At 39.9% G+C, this 20,551-nt stretch overlaps 1 protein-coding gene across 2 annotated transcripts in view; it reads left to right on the forward strand.

Annotated features, from left to right (window-relative positions):
* Positions 1-20,551, forward strand: part of phf24 (PHD finger protein 24) — a 110,839-nt gene that overhangs the window by 69,670 nt on the left and 20,618 nt on the right. For both annotated transcript variants that reach the window (XM_061980855.2, XM_061980856.2), the window contains exons 4-6: positions 13,253-13,331; positions 13,592-13,794; positions 16,888-17,054. In XM_061980855.2, the coding sequence (XP_061836839.2) occupies positions 13,253-13,331; positions 13,592-13,794; positions 16,888-17,054 (449 nt within the window). The remainder of the gene's footprint in view (positions 1-13,252; positions 13,332-13,591; positions 13,795-16,887; positions 17,055-20,551) is intronic.

Consider the following 20,551-nt stretch of genomic DNA (forward strand, 5'->3'; position numbering starts at 1 on the left):
CTGCAAGGGATACAGTCCGTAAGCACACTAATAGTACTAACATTTAACAGTTAATTTTACTCATTTTCATTAATTACTAGTTTCTATGTAACTGTTTTTATATTGTTTTACTTTCTTTTTTATTCAAGAAATGTTTTTAATTTATTTATCTTATTTTATTTTATTAATTTTTTTAAAAAGGACCTTATCTTCACCATACCTGGTTGTCCAAATTAGGCATAATAATGTGTTAATTCCACGACTGTATATATCGGTATCGGTTGATATTGGTATCGGTAATTAAGAGTTATCGAAATATCGGATATCGGCAAAAAAGCCATTATCGGACATCCCTAGATATAGGTAAGGACTTTACACTACTTTATATTAGAAATGGCAACAGCGGAGGATGAATGTCCCATAACAAGAAGAAGAGAAAAAGAAGAAGCTTATCGACTACGGTGTCGGCATGGACTACAAAGGCGGACACAGGCAATTTTTCAGGATTTATGCAGATCCCAAATACAGATCAGCAGGTACCAGAATGTAAGAAAAGTTGCTTTTGCATAATATTGCAAAACAAAACACCAGATAATGTCTTACCTTATACACACACCATAATAATACTCATATGTTTAATGCGCCGACAATCCATCAAGTGGTGCGGCTTCATAGCTTACCAAAGTCGTACTAAAACATTTTGATAGATTCTTGAGCGCCGTGTGTAATGTTCTTTATTTTCAATAGCACATAGAAAATGTTGGTGTTGTTTACTTGAGTCATATTGCCATCATATTGCAGTCTACACTTATCTCTTATGTTTGACTGCCATCTACTGGTCACACTTATCATTACACCATGTACCAAATAAAATTGCTTCGAGGTCGGTAAGTAAAACCAAATATATTCCGTACATTAGGCGCACCGGGTTATAAGACGCGCTGTCGAGTTTTGAGGGGAAAAAAAGGATTTTAAGTGTGCCTTATAGTCCGGAAAATTTGATAGGTCAATATCATTTGTAATCACTTTAGATTTAGAATGTTTGCTTTAGCTTATTAAAACAAAGACACCAAACTTCTGAAGTAACATTTTAAAGGACTTTATGTTGTATTTTTTAAAAACAAATAGTCACCCGGATGCCTCTTCTTATCATGCCCCTGCAAGAAGCACAATGCAGTCTTCTTGCAGCTGACGAGTGCTTTAGCTGGAGAACCCTACACTGTAAAGTAGAGGCTTCACTGTGCTTCATCAGCACTGGGAAATTAAACCAAATGCCAAACACACTCAGAGAGACGGGATGGGATGGGATGGGATAGGATGGGGGGGGGGGGGCTATGGCTTTCAACCACTCTTGAGAAAAGGACCTCTGTCTATTGTTGCATCCTTCACCGGGATGGGAAATGTGGACCAGACAGAGAACGAGAAAGTTGTGTGTGTTCACTCATGATTGTCAGCTGTTACATAAAGACATCCCTGGTGTAGCATTTAAAGGGGAACATTATCACAATTTCAGAATTGTTAAAACCATTAAAAATCAGTTCCCAGTGGCTTATTATATTTTTCGAAGTTTTTTAAAAATTTTTACCCATCACGCAATATCCCTAAAAAAAGCTTCAAAGTGCCTGATTTTAACCATCGTTATAAACACCCGTCCATTTTCCTGTGACGTCACATAGTGAAGCCAACACAAACAAACATGGCGGAAAGAACAGCAAGCTATAGCGACATTAGCTCGGATTCAGACTCGGATTTCAGCGGCTTAAGCGATTCAACAGATTACGAATGTATTGAAACGGATGGTTGTACTGTGGAGGCAGGTAGCGAAAACGAAATTGAAGAAGAAACTGAAGCTATTGAGCCATATCGGTTTGAACCGTATGCAAGCGAAACCGACGAAAACGACACGACAGCCGGCGACACGGGAGAAAGCGAGGACGAATTCGGCGATCGCCTTCTAACCAACGATTGGTATGTGTTTGTTTGGCATTAAAGGAAACTAACAACTATGAACTAGGTTTACAGCATATGAAATACATTTGGCAACAACATGCACTTTGAGAGTGCAGACAGCCCAATTTTCATCAATTAATATATTCTGTAGACATACCCTCATCCGCGCTCTTTTCCTGAAAGCTGATCTGTCCAGTTTTGGAGTTGATGTCAGCAGGCCAGGGAAGCTAGGGTCGATAGGCGGTTTAGCTCGCTTGTCTGCGGGAACAAACTGCCGCCATTGCTTGCCGTGCTACCGAGGTCCTTTGTCCCTGAATTGCTCACACACTCCGGCACATTCTTGCCATCTCTGTCGTAGCATAGCATTCGTCGGTAAAGTGTGCGGAACAAACGTCCAATTTCTTGCCACTTTGGCATCTTTGGGCCACTGGTGCAACTTGAATCCGTCCCTGTTCGTGTTGTTACACCCTCCGACAACACACCGACGAGGCATGATGTCTCCAAGGTACGGAAAACGGTCGAAAAAAATGGAAAATAACAGAGCTGATTTGACTCGGTGTTTGAGAAAATGGCGGATTGCTTCCCGATGTGACGTCACGTTGTGACGTCATCGCTCCGAGAGCGAATATTAGAAAGGCGTTTAATTCGCCAAAATTCACCCATTTAGAGTTCGGAAATCGGTTAAAAAAATATATGGTCTTTTTTCTGCAACATCAAGGTATATATTGATGCTTACATAGGTCTGGTGATAATGTTCCCCTTTAATTCCTTTACACAGGATTTCCTCAAATGTGGATTTACAGTAAGTCCTCAAAGTAGACTGCTGTGTGAAAGACTGTTCATACAACCCATGATACAGCTCCACTGTAATGTTTATCCTACTGTATGCCTCGGTCTTCCTCAGGATGTGGGCAAAGCACTATCATAAGCTTTGTCCCACTTAAAGGACTGATAGAAGGATGTGATTGTGCATGTGCGTGTGCGCCTGTGTTAGTGATCATTTTTTTGCAATTAAGATACTAAAACAAATTCAATGCAGGTCAATATACCGTATTTTTCTGACTATAAGGCGCACTTAAAATCCTTTCATTTTCTCAAAACTCGACAGTGCACATTTTAACCCGGTGCATCTAATGTACGGAATCATTTTGGTTGTGCTTACCGACCTCGAAGCTATTTTATTTGGCACATGGTGAAATGATAAGTGTAACCAGTAGATGGCAGTCATACATAAGAGATACGTATAGACTGCAATGTGATGGCAGTCACACATAAGGGATACGTGTAGACTGCAATAGTGGTTAGAGTGTCCGCCGTTGTGTCCTTGGGCAAGACACTTTACCCACCTGCTCCCAGTGCCACCCACACTGGTTTAAATGTAACTTAGATATTGGCTTTCACTATGTAAAGCGCTTTGAGTCACTTGAGAAAAAGCGCTATATATATGTAATTCACTTCACTTCACTTCACACATTATGTGAAGCTTTATAGGTAGTGTTCATAATAAATATTATAACAACTCATAAATATTATAATAGAGATGTCTGATAATGGCTTTTTTGCCGATATCCGATATTCCGATATTGTCCAACTCTTCATTACCGATTCCGATATCAACCGATACCGATATATACAGTCGTGGAATTAACACATTATTGTGCCTCATTTTGTTGTGATGCCCCGCTGGATTCATTAAACAATGTAACAAGGTTTTCCAAAATAAATCAACTCAAGTTATGGAAAAAAGTGCCAACATGGCACTGCATTATTTATTATTGAAGTCACAAAGTGCATTCTTTTTTTTAACATGCCTCAAAACAGCAGCTTGGAATTTGGGACATGCTCTCCCTGAGAGAGCATGAGGAGGCTGAGGTGGGCGAGGTTTGGGGGGGGGGGGGGTTGAGGTGGGGGCGTGGGGGGTAGCGGGGGTGTATATTGTGGCGTCCCGGAAGAGGTAGTGCTGCAAGGGGTTCTGGGTATTTGTTCTGTTGTGTTACGGTGGGGATGTTCTCCCGAAATGTGTTTGTCATTCTTGTTTGGTGTGGGTTCACAGTGTGGCGCATATTTGTAACAGTGTTAAAGTTGTTTATACGGCCACCCTCAGTGTGACCTGTATGGCTGTTGACCAAGTATGCTTGCATTCACTTGTGTGTGTGAAACGCCGTAGCGGCACGCAAAGGCAGTGCCTTTAAGGTTTATTGGCGCTCTGTACCTCTCCCTACGTCCGTGTACACAGCGGCGTTTTAAAAAGTCATACGTTTTACTTTTTTAAACCGATACCGATAATTTCCGATATTACATTTTAAAGCATTAATCGGCCGATGGTATCGGCAGTCCGATATTGTCGGACATCTTTATATTATACCATATAATAATTAAAGATGCATCAATAAGTGATTTATAATTCAATCATAGCCCCTGACTTGTATTCGATATGCGAGGTGCCTTAAGATTTCCACTCCCAAAAGACACCTTGTGCTCCATTGAGGTGTTGTGTTGTTCTCAGATGGGGAGACACACTTTTCCACTGCATCGCCTTTAGTTGTCTCATCAGCAGGAGATCGGTGTTTGTTTGGAGTTGTGAAAACTGACAATTTTCGAAAAAGAGGGGCTCATACTTGTCTTTCTCTCACGTCTTGCCCTTGTTGCAGTAACATTCCAATTTGATATCCAGTATAATGCTTTTTATTTTCATATGAATTAAACCGGTTAAGAAAATGTCAACAGAAGAAGATAATAAATACAGCCAAAAAATATATGTTTGGCAGAAATGTGATGTGTCATTTCACTGAGCTGCTAGGGTAGGATTAAAAAATTATATGATGTTATTGCACTTCATCCCTTTGGGCCAGACCAAATACTGCGTTACACTTTTTAGGGTCAGAATTGAAAATGAATCAAATATTGGATAGAGAAATGTGTTTGATATACAAAACTGTGAATTATTTGGGACTGATATTTTTATACTGTTATGCAGACACCATTTCACTTGCACTCACAGTTTGTTATTTTGATCACTCTTCATATTATACATGAGAAAGTCTGGTAAATCAAAAAGGAAAGCAGTTCCCAAATAATGTTCATAGCATAATACCATACCATACCAACTTTATTTATAAAGCCCTTTAAAAACAAGTACAGTTGAAAAACATAGGGATGTACACCATAAAAACATAGAGGCAAAGGACAGACTAAAAAATAACATTTAAAACAGAAATAAAAATACACATTGAAAAGCAAATATAAATTACCCTAAGAACAATTTGTTAGATAAAAAATGTCATGACTTGGTCCTGGGTGTTTGCTTTTCCGGGATGCAACGGAAAGTTGGCTCGGGCGAGACGGGAGTGAAGGTACATTTTTATTTAAACACTATAAATACAAAACAAGGAAGTAAACAAAAGGTGCGCACAATGGCGGAGAACAAACTATGAAACCAAACACTTGCACAAAGGCAAAAACTATGAACAACAAAAAAACACTAACTGTGGCAATAATAAACAAAACTTACTTGGCATGGACAAAAAGGAGCAGCGTGAACGATGGACATGAAAAAAGAGTCAGAAATGTGCAGAGCATAAATGTAGAGATGTCGTCAGAACGACAAACTGAAAACGATGAACTTAAATACTATAGACATGATTAACAAAAACAGGTGCGTGACTCAAAATGTGAAACATGTGCGTGACGTGACGGGTGAAAACTAATGGTTGCTATGGTGACAAAACAAAAGTGCACAAAAAGTCCAAAAACAAAACCGAACATGACCAAAACAAAAACATAATCACACAGACATGACAAAAAACAGTTTAAAAGTTAAAAACAGTTAAAAAAGTTAAAAGCTAAAAAACAGTTTAAAGTCACATGCTGGGTTAAAAGCCAGTGAATAAAAATGGGTTTTAAGAAGGTTCTTAAAAGTAGCCAAAGAAGGGGCCTGTCTCACATGGAGAGGGAGATCGTTCCAGAGTTTGGGACCCGCAACAAAGAGAGAGATAATACACCGTTACCGTATTTTCTGGACTATAAGGCGCCCTTAAAATCCTTTTTTTCCCTAAAAACTCAACAGTGCGCCTTATAACCCGGTGCGCCTAATGTACGGAATAATTCTGGTTTTGCTTATCGACCTCGAAGCTATTTTATTTGGTACATGGTGTAACAATAAGTGTGACCAGTAGATGGCAGTCAAACATAAGAGAGACATGTAGACTGCAATGTAATGGCAGTCACACATAAGAGATACGTGTAGACTGCAATATGACTCAGGTAAACAACACCAACATTTTATGAATTCCATTGAAAATATAGAACATTACACACGGCGCTCAAGAATCTATCACAATGTTTTAGTACGACTTAGGTAAGCTGTGAAGCCGCACCGCTTGATGGATTGTACTGTGCTTCAACATGCGAGTATTATTATGGTGTGTGTATAAGGTAAGACATACTATCTGGCGTTTTGTTTTGCAATTTTATGCAAAAGCAACTTTTCTTACCTTCTGATACCTGCTGATCTATATTTGGGATCTGCATAAGTCTTGAAAAATGTTGTGTGTCCGCCTTTGTAGTCCGTGCGACGCCGTAGTCGATAAGCTTCTTATTTTTCTCTATCTTTTTGTTATGGGACATTCATCCTCTGCTGATGCCATTTCTAATATAAAGTAGTGTAAAGTTCTTACTTATATCTGTCAGTAAACTCCCCACGAAAGCGCTAAAACATACCGGTGTAGTGAGTTTACATTATTCACCCAAGGAACTTTAGTTATTAGAGTTTGGGTCGGACACATTTCTGGCGGATGAGGACATGCTGCTCCGTTATTGATTTAAGTAAAGTTAGCTCCATCTTTTGACACTTCTTCCACCCCCGTCCTTGCATGCTACACCGCTACAACAAAGATGGCGGTGAGAAGACGCTGCCGAAGGTGAGCCACGTAAATAAGACCGCCCACAAAACGGCGCATCCTGAAGCGACTGTCAGAAAGCGACTTGAAGAGGATCTGTAAAACATAATCCATGCAACATTTTGACCAAAGAACCACCATTACATGTTATGTAGACCACAAAGAAGTGTTTTACATTTAGAAATAATATATGTATATTACTCCTTTAATGCGCCCTATAATCCAGTGCGCCTTATACATGAAATAAGATCGAAAATAGACCATTCATCGGCAGTGGTCCGGAAAATGAAGTATTTTCTTTAAGAAGGTAGTAAACTTTTGAGTACATGACACTTTAAATAACATCCTATAAAATACAGGTAGATGCAGTAGTAAAAGTGGGCTTTAATGGTAGGATCATTCAAAATCACAATGGGATGACAGCTTTGCAATTGAATGTCTATTCAAGAATTTCATTTAAGAAGATTAAGTACCGTATTTTTCGGACTATAAGTCGCAGTTTTTTTCATAGTTTGGCCGGGCTCCAGTGCGACTTATATATGTTTTTTTCTTTTATTATTATGCATTTTCGGCAGGTGCGACTTATACTCCAGTGCGACTTATACTCCGAAAAATACGGTACGTTGAAATTTAAAACCTAAACCTCCTCAGTTGTCATTCATTTCACAAGACGGTGGATTGTAATCCTTTTGCTTGCTTGTATACCAAGAGAACCAGCATTATGTTAGCATGAATGATCACAGTGGAACATTTCGAACAGATTTATCCTGATCTTTCTTATTGTGACACATCAATAGTCATTTCTCCAAACAAGCCAATACATTGCAAGGTGCTACAAGGGTTATTTACGGAGACACCGCGGTCAAGGACTGATTCACACAACTCAGCCCACTATAAATGTAGCAATAGTTTATTCAGAGCCGGTATGTAAAGAGTGTTTGCTCCAAACTACGATTTAAATCTGCTTATTTAGTTTATTATTATTTCTTCGGTCAGTGGTCAACAAAATAAACAAACAGTTTTACATAAACAAACAGTTGTACATTCATAAATTGAAAATGTTGCAGACCGACAGGGTGTAGGCTAACCCTATAAACAATGTCAAATACAAGATGAGCTTCCAAAAATTATGAAATTTCCTTTGCACAACATATTATAAATACACATTGTACACAACATAAACACTGTTCAATTATATACACAGTGTGAAATATCCTTGTATACGTGTTAGTTAAACCTTTGTACCAATTATATACTATATACAAACAATTATACTTCTATTATTATTTGTATCCCACATGATCATAGTATTAACTACTGTGTTGATTCAAGAGTGATATATTTTTCCAAGACATTGGTCTTAAAGGGGAACATTATCACAATTTCAGAAGGGTTAAAACCATAAAAAATCAGTTCCCAGTGGCTTATTTTATTTTTCGAAGTTTTTTTCAAAATTTTACCCATCACGCAATATCCCTGAAAAAAGCTTCAAAGTGCCTGATTTTAACCATCGTTATATACACCCGTCCATTTTCCTGTGACGTCACATAGTGATGCCAACACAAACAAACATGGCGCATAGAACAGCAAGATATAGCGACATTAGCTCGGATTCAGACTCGTAATTTAGCGGCTTAAGCGATTCAACAGATTACGCATGTATTGAAACGGATGGTTGTAGTGTGGAGGCAGGTAGCGAAAACGAAATTGAAGAAGAAACTGAAGCTATTGAGCCATATCGGTTTGAACCGTATGCACGCGAAACCGACGAAAACGACACGACAGCCAGCGACACGGGAGAAAGCGAGGACAAATTCGGTGATCGCCTTCCAACCAACGATTGGTATGTGTTTGTTTGGCATTAAAGGAAACTAACAACTATGAACTAGGTTTACAGCATATGAAATACATTTGGCAACAACATGCACTTTGAGAGTGCAGACAGCCCAATTTTCATCAATATTCTGTAGACATACCCTCATCCGCGCTCTTTTCCTGAAAGCCGATCTGTCCAGTTTTGGAGTTGATGTTAGCAGGCCAGGGAAGCTAGGGTCGATATTCTTCTCCTGATCATCTTTGGTGGCATAAGGGACGGTGTGAGCCAAGACATCCAGGGGGTTTAGCTCGCTCGTCTGCGGGAACAAACTGCCGCCATTGCTTGCCGTGCTACCGAGGTCCTTTGTCCCTGAATTGCTCACACACTCCGGCAGATTCAATGGGGGTCTGGCGGCAGATTTCTTTGACTTTATCGTTGGAAATGCATCTGCTTTGAGTGTCGCAGGATATCCACACATTCTTGCCATCTCTGTCGTAGCATAGCTTTCGTCGGTAAAGTGTGCGGAACAAACGTCCAATTTCTTGCCACTTTCGCATCTTTGGGCCACTGGTGCAACTTGAATCCGTCCCTGTTCGTGTTGTTACACCCTCCGACAACACACCGACGAGGCATGATGTCTCCAAGGTACGGAAAACAGTCGAAAAAACGGAAAATAACAGAGCTGATTTGACTCGGTGTTTGTAATGTGTTTGAGAAAATGGCGGATTGCTTCCCGATGTGACGTCACGTTGCGAATAATAGAAAGGCGTTTAATTCGCCAAAATTCACCCATTTAGAGTTCGGAAATCGGTTAAAAAAATATATGGTCTTTTTTCTGCAACATCAAGGTATATATTGACGCTTACATAGGTCTGGTGATAATGTTCCCCTTTAAAGTGTTTTTTAAATGTGTGAATGGAACTGGAACATTTGAAAGAATCATCCAAGCTGTTCCACAGATGAACCCCCCTGACAGAAACACATCTACTTTTTAAGCTCGTTCTTATGTTTGCTTTCTGAAAGACAGCGGAACCTCTTAGGTCATAGGGACTCTCCCTAGGTTTGAACCTCTCCTGTAGACACCGAGGCAGCATGTGGTTATGAGCTTTATACGTCACAATAGCAGTGTTGAGGTCAAGAAGATTGTGCAGTTTTAATGTTTTTAATTTAATAAACAGAGCATTGGTATGGTCATGATAATTCGCATAATTTACAATTCTAATCGCTTTCATTTGAAGTAAGAACATAGAGTTGATGTTTGATTTGCAGTTAACCACTGCAATTGATAAGGAGTTTGCTGTTGGCGTTTTTATTGACCTGAGCAAGGCCTTTGACACCATCGATCACACATTACTTTTAAACAAAATGCAGAGGTATGGTGTCAGAGGTCTTGCTCATGATTGGTTGAAAAGTTATCTTGGTGGCAGATAACAGTATGTGCATATGAACAATGTAGATTCAGATAAAAAGATTATAACACATGGAGTACCCCAAGGTTCTGTACTGCGACCAAAATAGTTTTTATTGTATATTAATGATATCTGTAAAATCTTTAAAAAACTCAACTGTATTCTCTTTGCTGATGATACAAGTCTGTACTGTTCTGGGCAAGACCTTGGCCAACTCCTAGAGACTGTAGAGAGTGAACTCCACATACTAAAGCAATGGTTTGATGCCAATAAACTATCAATCAACCTAAATAAAACGAAATATATAATTTTTGGAAATAGGAAAAATAACATACAGTGTCATATACAAATTGATGAGATGGAGATAGAAAGGGTGTATTCAACAAAATTTTGGGGAATCTATATAGATGATTAATTAAATTGGAAAGTGTACATAAATATACTCAAGACAAAGATGGCAAAAAATATTGCTATGTTACATAAAATTAAAAACGCTGTAAATCAAAAGGCTCTTAACATATTATATAAATCATTCGTACTCCCATATCTTAATTATTGTGTTGAAATCTGGGGTAACAATTACAAATCAAACATCAATTCTATGTTCTCACTTCAAAAGAAAGCGATTACAATTGTAAATTATGCGGATTATCATGACCATACCAATGCTCTGTTTATTAAATTAAAAACATTAAAACTGCACGATCTTGTTGACCTCAACACTGCTCTTGTGACGTATAAAGCTCATAACCACATGCTGCCTGGGTGTCTACAGGAGAGGTTCAAACCTATGGAGAGTCCCTATGACTTCAGAGGTTCAGCTGTCTTTCAGAAAGCAAACATAAGAACGAGCTTAAAGGGGAACATTATCACCAGACCTATGTAAGCGTCAATATATACCTTGATGTTGCAGAAAAAAGACCATATATTTTTTTAACCGATTTCCGAACTCTAAATGGGTGAATTTTGGCTCGCTCTCGGAGCGATGACGTCACAACGTAACGTCACATCGGGAAGCAATCCGCCATTTTCTCAAACACCGAGTCAAATCAGCTCTGTTATTTTCCGTTTTTTCGACTGTTTTCCGTACCTTGGAGACATCTTGCCTTGTCGGTGTGTTGTCGGAGGGTGTAACAACACGAACAGGAACGGATTCAAGTTGCACCAGTGGCTCAAAGATGCGAAAGTGGCAAGAAATTGGACGTTTGTTCCGCACACTTTACCGACGAAAGCTATGCTACGACAGAGATGGCAAGAATGTGTGGATATCCTGCGACACTCAAAGCAGATGCATTTCCAACGATAAAGTCAAAGAAATCTGCCGCCAGACCCCCATTGAATCTGCCGGAGTGTGTGAGCAATTCAGGGACAAAGGACCTCGGTAGCACGGCAAGCAATGGCGGCAGTTTGTTCCCGCAGACGAGCGAGCTAAACCCCCTGGATGTCTTGGCTCACACCGTCCCTTATGCCACCGAAGATGATCAAGAGAAGAATATCGACCCTAGCTTCCCTGGCCTGCTGACATCAACTCCAAAACTGGACAGATCAGCTTTCAGGAAAAGAGAGCGGATGAGGGTATGTCTACAGAATATATTAATTGATGAAAATTGGGCTGTCTGCACTCTCAAAGTGCATGTTGTTGCCAAATGTATTTCATATGCTGTAAACTTAGTTCATAGTTGTTAGTTTCCTTTAATGCCAAACAAACACATACCAATCGTTGGTTAGAAGGCGATCGCTGAATTCGTCCTCGCTTTCTCCCGTGTCGCTGGCTGTGGTGTCGTTTTCGTCGGTTTCGCTTGCATATGGTTCAAACCGATATGGCTCAATAGCTTCAGTTTCTTCTTCAATTTCGTTTTCGCTACCTGCCTCCACACTACAACCATCCGTTTCAATACATGCGTAATCTGTTGAATCGCTTAAGCCGCTGAAATCCGAGTCTGAATCCGAGCTAATGTCGCTATAGCTTGCTGTTCTATGCGCCATGTTTGTTTGTGTTGGCATCACTATGTGACGTCACAGGAAAATGGACGGGTGTATATAACGATGATTAAAATCAGGCACTTTGAAGCTTTTTTTAGGGATATTGCGTGATGGGTAAAATTTTGAAAAAAACTTCGAAAAATAAAATAAGCCACTGGGAACTGATTTTTAATGGTTTTAACCCTTCTGAAATTGTGATAATGTTCCCCTTTAAAAAGTAGATGTGTTTCTGTCAGGGGGGTTCATCTGTGGAACAGCTTGGATGATTCCTTCAAATGTTCCAGTTCCATTCACACATTTAAAAACCACTTTAAGACCAATGTCTTGGAAAAATATATCACTCTTGAATCAACACAGTAGTTAATACTATGATCAATGTTAATTAAAAACTAAATGTGGGATATAAATATAATGGAATTGTTTGTATATAGTATATAATTGGTGCAAAGGTTTAACTAACACGTGTACAAGGATATTTCACATGCCTTTACTGTGTATATAATTGAACAGTATTTATGTTGTGTACAATGTGTATTTATAAGATAATGTGAAAAGGAAATTTCTTTTTTTTTTTGGAAGCTCATCTTGTACTTAACTTTGTTTATAGGGTTAGGCGCAATACGTGTTCAACTTCAGCCTAAACCTGTTCGGTCTGCAACATTTTTTTTTTTAATTTATGAATGTGCTTGTTTATGAATGTACATCTGTTTGTTTATGTAAAACTGTTTGTTTATTTTGTTGACCATTGACCGAAGAAATGATAAACTAACTAATTGTTACCCCAGATTTCAACACAATAATTAAGATATGGGAGTAACATTCTTCAAAATATCTTTGAAGAGGTGCGTTATTCTCTTTGACACCTTTATTATCTATCTGATTCTAAAGCTTTTTTTGTCCAGGCTTCCAAAAAACAGTTGATTTTCCGCTCAGGTACAGACTTGAATGAGAAGGCGAGAATATGTCACGTCTTGTTCAGTGTTCTTTGAATTGATTTTTAGACTGTTTGTGTATAAAACATTGTTCTGAACCATGTGGACAGCCAGTGTGAAGGCTCTGATATCTCTAAATATAACATACACCCTTTTTCTTTAAATAGAGCCTGGAATATTATTAGTCCTGGTCTTATTATAATCCTTTTGTCTGTGTTTATATTGCTTTGAGCTCTAAAGGAGGTGACATAATTACCCCAAATCCTACCTTTTCTTTTATTGCAGGATAATTTGAACCTCCTGCTAACAGAAGAAGAAATGTATAGCCTTATGGAGACCTTTAAGCAGTGTAAGCTCATCCCAGGTGAGTCATTTAATGACACAAAGATCAGCTGTAACTGCAATTGCTAGAATAATAAATAATGGTGAAGATTGCTCATGTGTATAGGTATAACAGCTGGCAATATTACTTGGCTCTTAAGGACCCGAGGTATTATTCGATAGACCCGTGGGAGATGGTCTTTCTTTTATATGAAACATGTCACCAGAAGTTAATTATAACTGGAGAAATGCTTTGTGTGACTAACAAGGTTGGATGTGATGAATTGTTCCCTGTCGCTGTAGAGTCATGCCTGGTGTCGGACGAGTTGCTGCAGTACCACCACTTTGTATCCAAGCAGCAGTTTGATAAGGATCTGACCGATGAGCAGGAGGAGGAGGTCCTCTCTCAGTTTGCAGCCCTGGATCCTGACAAGAAGGGTCACATTGAGTGGCCCGACTTTCTCTACTTTGAGTCCCTGGCAGTTTTGAAGAAGTTTCGCACAGAGGTAAAGGATGAAATGTGGAATGAGGGGCTGAAGTACTTATTGCCAATTGTTTCCAGAAAACCAAGATAGTATTTTATTGCACTCTTCGCCCCATGCACTTGTTTTTAGCTCTGCACCAGACACAATGTTCAACAAATCTACTTGTAACTTTCAAGGTGTTGTATATTTGATGGTCGTGTAATGAGTGATGAGCCAAGAAGACGCCAATGAGGAATCGTCGAACAGAAAGCTTTATTTGTTTCAGCAAGCCTCAGACTGGAACTGTAGATTCCAGGAGATAGAGTATGGGCCTGATCGCTCCTCTGCTGTCTTCTTGGACAACTGTCCTTAAATACCTTTTACACGAAGACAGTTACTCTTTGTTGTTCTAGCCTTGGCCGGTCAGTCAACCTATTTCCTGTTCAATTTGGTCCAGATATAGAACATTTCTTACTGCAAAAATCTGGGCGACCGGTGCAATGGACGTCGAGTGGATCTAGCATAATATTGTGAGAGTCCAGTCCATAGTGGATCTAACATAATAGTGAGACTCCAGTCCATAGTAGGGCCAGCAGGAGACCATCCCGAGCGGAGACAGGTCAGCAGCACAGAGACGTCCCCAACTGTTTGACAGATGAGCGGTCCACCCCGGGTCTTAGGTTGTTCTAGCCTTGGTCAGTCAACCTATTTCCTGTGATTAGTTTAACTTAAGTTCAATCCGGTCCAGATACAGAACATTTCTTAATGCAAAAATCTGGTTTACCGCCTTGAATGCACAGATTTCATTGGCTGTGCAGTATCATGTGGGCTGGTTTTAACTCGCATGCAATTGGTCAGTGAATTTCCCGATCCGATAACCCAGTGCCACAAAGTCTACGAAACTGCACCGATTAAAATCGAAGTGTTCCGTCAAAACCTGAAGTACCTAAATAATTGACTATAGGTCCAGGTCTGAATCGGATGGCTTGTCTGGGTTCGTACTTGGATCATGGTCTGCCAGTTAGCGATTTTTGCTCTATGGTAACACCATACTGAGTTTAAGATGATGTTGTTTTATGTTTTGAGGAAGTTTTGCACTGAGGTAGAGGATGCAATCTAGAATGAAGGGCTGAAGTACTTATTCGAGCCTGCTCCAACTGTCCAATTGTTCACAGAAAACCAAGATAATATTTTCTTGTGTGTACTCTTCGCCCCACACACTTGTTTTCAGTTCTGCACCAGCCACAATGTTCAACAAATCTACTTGTAACTTTCAAGGTGTTGTATATTTGATGGTCGTGTAATGAGTGATGAGCCAAGAAGACCCCAATGAGGAATCGTCAAATAAAAAGCTTTATTTGTTTCAGCGAGCCTCAGACTGGAACTGCAGATTCCAGGAGATAGAGTATGGGCCTGATCACTCCTCTGCTGTCTTCTTGGACAACTGTCCTTAAATACCTTTTACACGAAGACAGTTACTCTTTGTTGTTCTAGCCTTGGCCGGTCAGTCAACCTATTTCCTGTTCAATTTGGTCCAGATATAGAACATTTCTTACTGCAAAAATCTGGGCGACCGGTACAATGGACGTCGAGTAGATCTAGCATAATATTGTGAGAGTCCAGTCCATAGTGGATCTAACATAATAGTGAGAGTCCAGTCCATAGTAGGGCCAGCAGGATACCATCCCAAGCGGTCAGCAGCACAGAGACGTCCCCAACTGATTGACAGATGAGCGGTCCACCCCGGGTCTTAGGTTGTTCTAGCCTTGGTCAGTCAACCTATTTACTGTGATCAGTTTAACTTAAGTTCAATCCGGTCCAGATACAGAACATTTCTTAATGCAAAAATCTGGTTTACCGCCTTGAATGCACAGATTTCATTGGCTGTGCAGTATCATGTGGGCTGGTTTTAACTCGCATGCAATTGGTCAGTGAATTTCCTGATCCGATAACCCAGTGCCACAAAGTCTACGAAACTGCACCGATTAAAATAGAAGTGTTCCGTCAAAACTTGAAGTACCTAAATAATTGACTATAGGTCCAGGTCTGAATCGGATGGCCTGTCTGGGTTCGTACTTGGATCATGGTCTGCCAGTTAGCGATTTTTGCTCTATGGTAACACCATACTGAGTTTAAGATGATGTTGTTTTATGTTTTGAGGAAGTTTTGCACTGAGGTAGAGGATGAAATCTAGAATGAAGGGCTGAAGTACTTATTCGAGCCTGCTCCAACTGTCCAATTGTTCACAGAAAACCCAGATAGTATTTTCTTGTGTGCACTCTCCGCCCCACGCACTTGTTTTTAGTTCTGCACCAGACACAATGTTCAACAAATCTACTTGCAACTTTCAAGGTGATGTATATTTAATGGTCGTGTGATGGGTGATGAGCCAAGAAAACGCCAACGAGGAATCGTCGAACAAAAAGCTTTATTTGTTTCAGTGAGCCTCAGACTGGAACTACAGATTCCAGGAGATAGAGTATGGGCCTGATCACTCCTCTGCTGTCTTCTTGGACAACTGTCCTTAAATACATTTTACACGAAGACAGTTACTCTTTGTTGCTCTAGCCTTGGGGCCGGTCAGTCAACCTATTTCCTGTGATCGGTTTGAGTCGGGTGACCTCCGACCCCTATCCTCTACTCCTACTTGTGAGGGCTTCCTACCAGATGTTCCTAATGTCTTTGCACTTCCTCCTAAAATCCAAACCTGCATTCCTGTCGGATTGCAATTTCCTGGGGGCAAAGGCCACCATTCTCTGGAGAGTTTGTGATGGACATGTGCACTTTTGACCTTAGTAGAATAATCCTCTAAAGGATTCTGTGACCAAATACAAACACATGCCAGCTCACAATCATATAAGAAAATGGTACATGGTATAATTCACCACAAAAGGACAATTGTCAACACAGTAGTCCTACTGATGTTACCAAATTCAATGTGATTGATGTATTGTGCTCAGTTCAGTGGTGCCCTTGCTGATTGTCAGCACCAGGTTCATTTTGTGTTTCAATGCAATTTGCAAAGTCCTTTTTTAAACAATCTAGTCACACCTTAAGTGTTAGTGTTTAAAATGATGTTGTTTTATATCTTCGGTCAATAAGGAACTAATTACAGACAGGTTCTGATTTTTGTAGAACTCACTGGTGCGCCTGCTGACCGCCAAGGAAAGAGACACCGCTCGGTCAGTGTTCCTGGGCCTGGACTTGGATGAGGATGGGTTGATCACAAGAGCAGAATGTCGCCAGGCCCAACAATCATGGTTCAACAAGCTCAACAAAGATTCGCAGTCCTGCAATGTGAGGTGAGTCTTTCATTTTGAAGGCAACACAATACATACATTACGTGCACGTTCTCATTCATAAAGATGCAAACTAGTTGGAAAACAAAGAAGGTAAATAGTTGGCTTTTGAGAGCTCATTTACCTTTAAAGCAAAGCTACCGTATTTTTCGGACTATAAGTCGCTCCTGAGTATAAGTCGCACCGGCCGAAAATGCATAATAAAGAAGGAAAAAAACATATATAAGTCGCACTGGAGTATATGTCGCATTTTTTGGGGAAATTTATTTGATAAAACCCAACACCAAGAAGAGACATTTGAAAGGCAATTTAAAATAAATAAAGAATAGTGAACAACAGGCTGAATAAGTGTACGTTATATGAGGCATAAATAACCAACTGAGAACGTGCCTGGTATGTTAACGTAACATATTATGGTAAGAGTCATTCAAATAACTATAACATATAGAACATGCTATACGTTTACCAAACAATCTGTCACTCCTAATCGCTAAATCCCATGAAATCTTATACGTCTAGTCCAGGGGTCGGCAACCTTTACCAGTCAAAGAGCCATTTTGACCAGTTTCACAAATTATAGAAAACAATGGGAGCCGCAAAATTTTTTTGAAATTTTAAATGAAATAACACTGCATACGAAGTTTTTTTTTGCTTTGTGCTATGTATAAACCAGGTGTCTCAGACACGCTGCCCACACCTTTATGTGGAATTTGAAAGCTGGTGCGGCCCACGGATTCTAAATGAATGGCGCTTGTCAGCGTCATTCGTGCCGTGTTGGTACAGCATATATGTATGAGGCTTCCGCTTAGCTCACGTAGATAACAGCAAGGCATGCTTGGTCAACAACCACACAGCTCACACTGACGGTGGCGGTATAAAAAAAAAAACTTTAACACTCTTACTAATAATGCGCCACTCTGTGAACCCACACCAAACAAGAATGACAAACAAATTTCGGGAGAACATCTGCACCGTAACACAACATAAACACAACAGGACAAATACCCAGAATCCCATGCAGCCCTAACTCTTCCGGGATACATTATACACCCCCCGCTACCAAACCCCGCCCACCTCAACCGACGCACAGAGAGGGGGGGGGGGGGGTTGATGTGTGAGGGAGCAGGGTTGGGGTGGGGGCGGGGTTTGGTGGTAGCAGGGGTGTATAATGTAGCCCGGAAGAGTCAGGGCTGCATGGGATTCTGGGTATTTGTCCTGTTGTGTTTATGTTGTGTTACGGTGCAGATGTTCTCCCGAAATGTGTTTGTCATTCTTGTTTGGTGTGGGTTCACAGTGCGGCGCATTATTAGTAAGAGTGTTAAAGTTGTTATATATGGTCACCGTCAGTGTAACCTGTGTGGCTGTTGACCAAGTATGCATTGCTGTCACGTACGTGTGCAAGCAGAAGATGCATACTGTATAACAAGTGGTTGGGCTGGCACACTATTAATACAGTTTGTAGAGGGCGTCAAATGTTGTACCATCATGGCACGCCCTTATTATAGATGTAAGGGTGAATATTAATCCCGGGAGTTTTCTGCGAGAGTCACTGAATTCCGGAAGTCTCACGGGAAAATCGGGGGGTTCGGCAAGTAAGCTGCTGAGCCGCATCAGAGTGATCAAAGAGCCGCATGCGGCTCCGGAGCTGCGGGTTGCCGACCCCTGGTCTAGTCTCTTACGTGAATGAGCTAAATAATATTATTTGATATTTTACGGTAATGTGTTAATAATTTCACACATAAGTCGCTCCTGAGTATAAGTCGCACCCCCGGCCAAACTATGAAAAAAACTGCGACTTATAGTCCGAAAAATACTGTACTTTAAATATTGAATTTGTGACAAAGGAGTTAGCATTAATGATGACTAATTTTCAACATGCTTTCTATTAGTTATTGTACTTCAATGTTGTTTACACTGAAAAATGAATCTAAAACCAGCTTCCTATATTAATTGAATACACGTGCTACATTACGGTCAATTTAAACTAGGGTTGTACGGTATACCGGTACTAGTATAGTATCGCGGTACTAATGAATCAAAAACGGTACTATACTCTGTTTGAAAAGTACCGGTTACCCATATGTATTTATTTTAAACAATTTTAACGGGCATGACAGCGCGTCGTTTACAAGCAGAGGAGCATGTTCGGCAGCGCAAAATCACGGAGTACTTACAAACAGTGTGTAGACAGAAGAGGGAGAACGGACGCATTTTGGCCTAAAAACTAAAGATAAAGGTGAAGTTATAACACTGAAACACCCTCAGGAAGAGGTGCTTGGGGCGGCATGGCTCGGTTGGTAGAGTGTCCGTGCCAGCAACTTGAGGGTTCCAGGTTCGATCCCCTCTTCCACCATCCGAGTCACTGCCGTTGTGTCCTTGGGCAAGACACTTTACCCACCTGCTCCCAGTGCCACCCACACTGGTTTAAATGGAACTTAGATATTGGGTTTCACTATGTAATAGCGCTTTGAGTCACTAGAGAAAAGCGCTATATAAATATAATTCACATCACTTCACTTTAAGACATGGATACCGAGCTCGCAGCTAAAAGCCATCCGCAGTTGGCAGTGTTTTAGCTACTTCTAAATCACTAATCCTCGCCTCCATGGCGACAAATAAAGTAAGTAAGTAAGTATCATCACAGCATGCCGATGCATCATTGACTATTTTACTTTTTCATTTCATGTTTTTATAAACTAGCTCAAAAAGATACATTTTCGAAATGGAAGCTACAATATCAGTGACTGCACCAAAAATAAATTTAATCCTTAACATAACATCCAGCTAAGTTTCTATGTACAAAGATAATATTCATAAATCAAACAAGCAATTAATTTTTCTATTTTTAAATATGTGAGAATTTTGCATAAAATAACTTGAAAATAATGTGGTTAATAATGCACAAAAATGTAGTAAAATATATATCATTGACCACAGATCACATTCATATGGAGGTAGACCATAAAATATAAATAAAATGAATTAATTTACATATTGGATACAGTTCATAGTTCATGAAGCAATGCAAACTGAACTCAAATATGTGCATTACTTTGAAAAAGAGGTCAAATAAAAAATGGCACTTACTGTATGTTATTAAAACAAGATTGTCAGTCACTCTGCTAAAATAGTCATTAATCAAACAGATGAGACTTTACCTAAAATGACTAAAAGACTTTGTACTTAAACTGAGATCTGAAACGATCCCATGGGACTGAACAGAAATAGCTTTAAATTGTTTAAAACTGTTTCAACTGTTGTGTAAAGGTGGCTGTCAGGTTCAAACACTGATGACATCTATTAAACGAGACAAGAAGCAAGGAATCAAACAGAGACAGAATTAAATTTGGCTCAACTTGAGGAGAAACGTCTGGGCTGTACTCTTGTACAGTCTACAGATTGTACGCCACCTCTTTTTATTTGGACTTTCCCTGTTTACATAACAACAGCTGTTTCTAAAGGAATGGGGGGGTATGTAAACAGCCATTGTTTTCGGTCAC

Source organism: Nerophis lumbriciformis, linkage group LG20, assembly GCF_033978685.3.
Source record: "Nerophis lumbriciformis linkage group LG20, RoL_Nlum_v2.1, whole genome shotgun sequence".
NCBI classification, from domain to species: Eukaryota; Metazoa; Chordata; class Actinopteri; order Syngnathiformes; family Syngnathidae; genus Nerophis; species Nerophis lumbriciformis.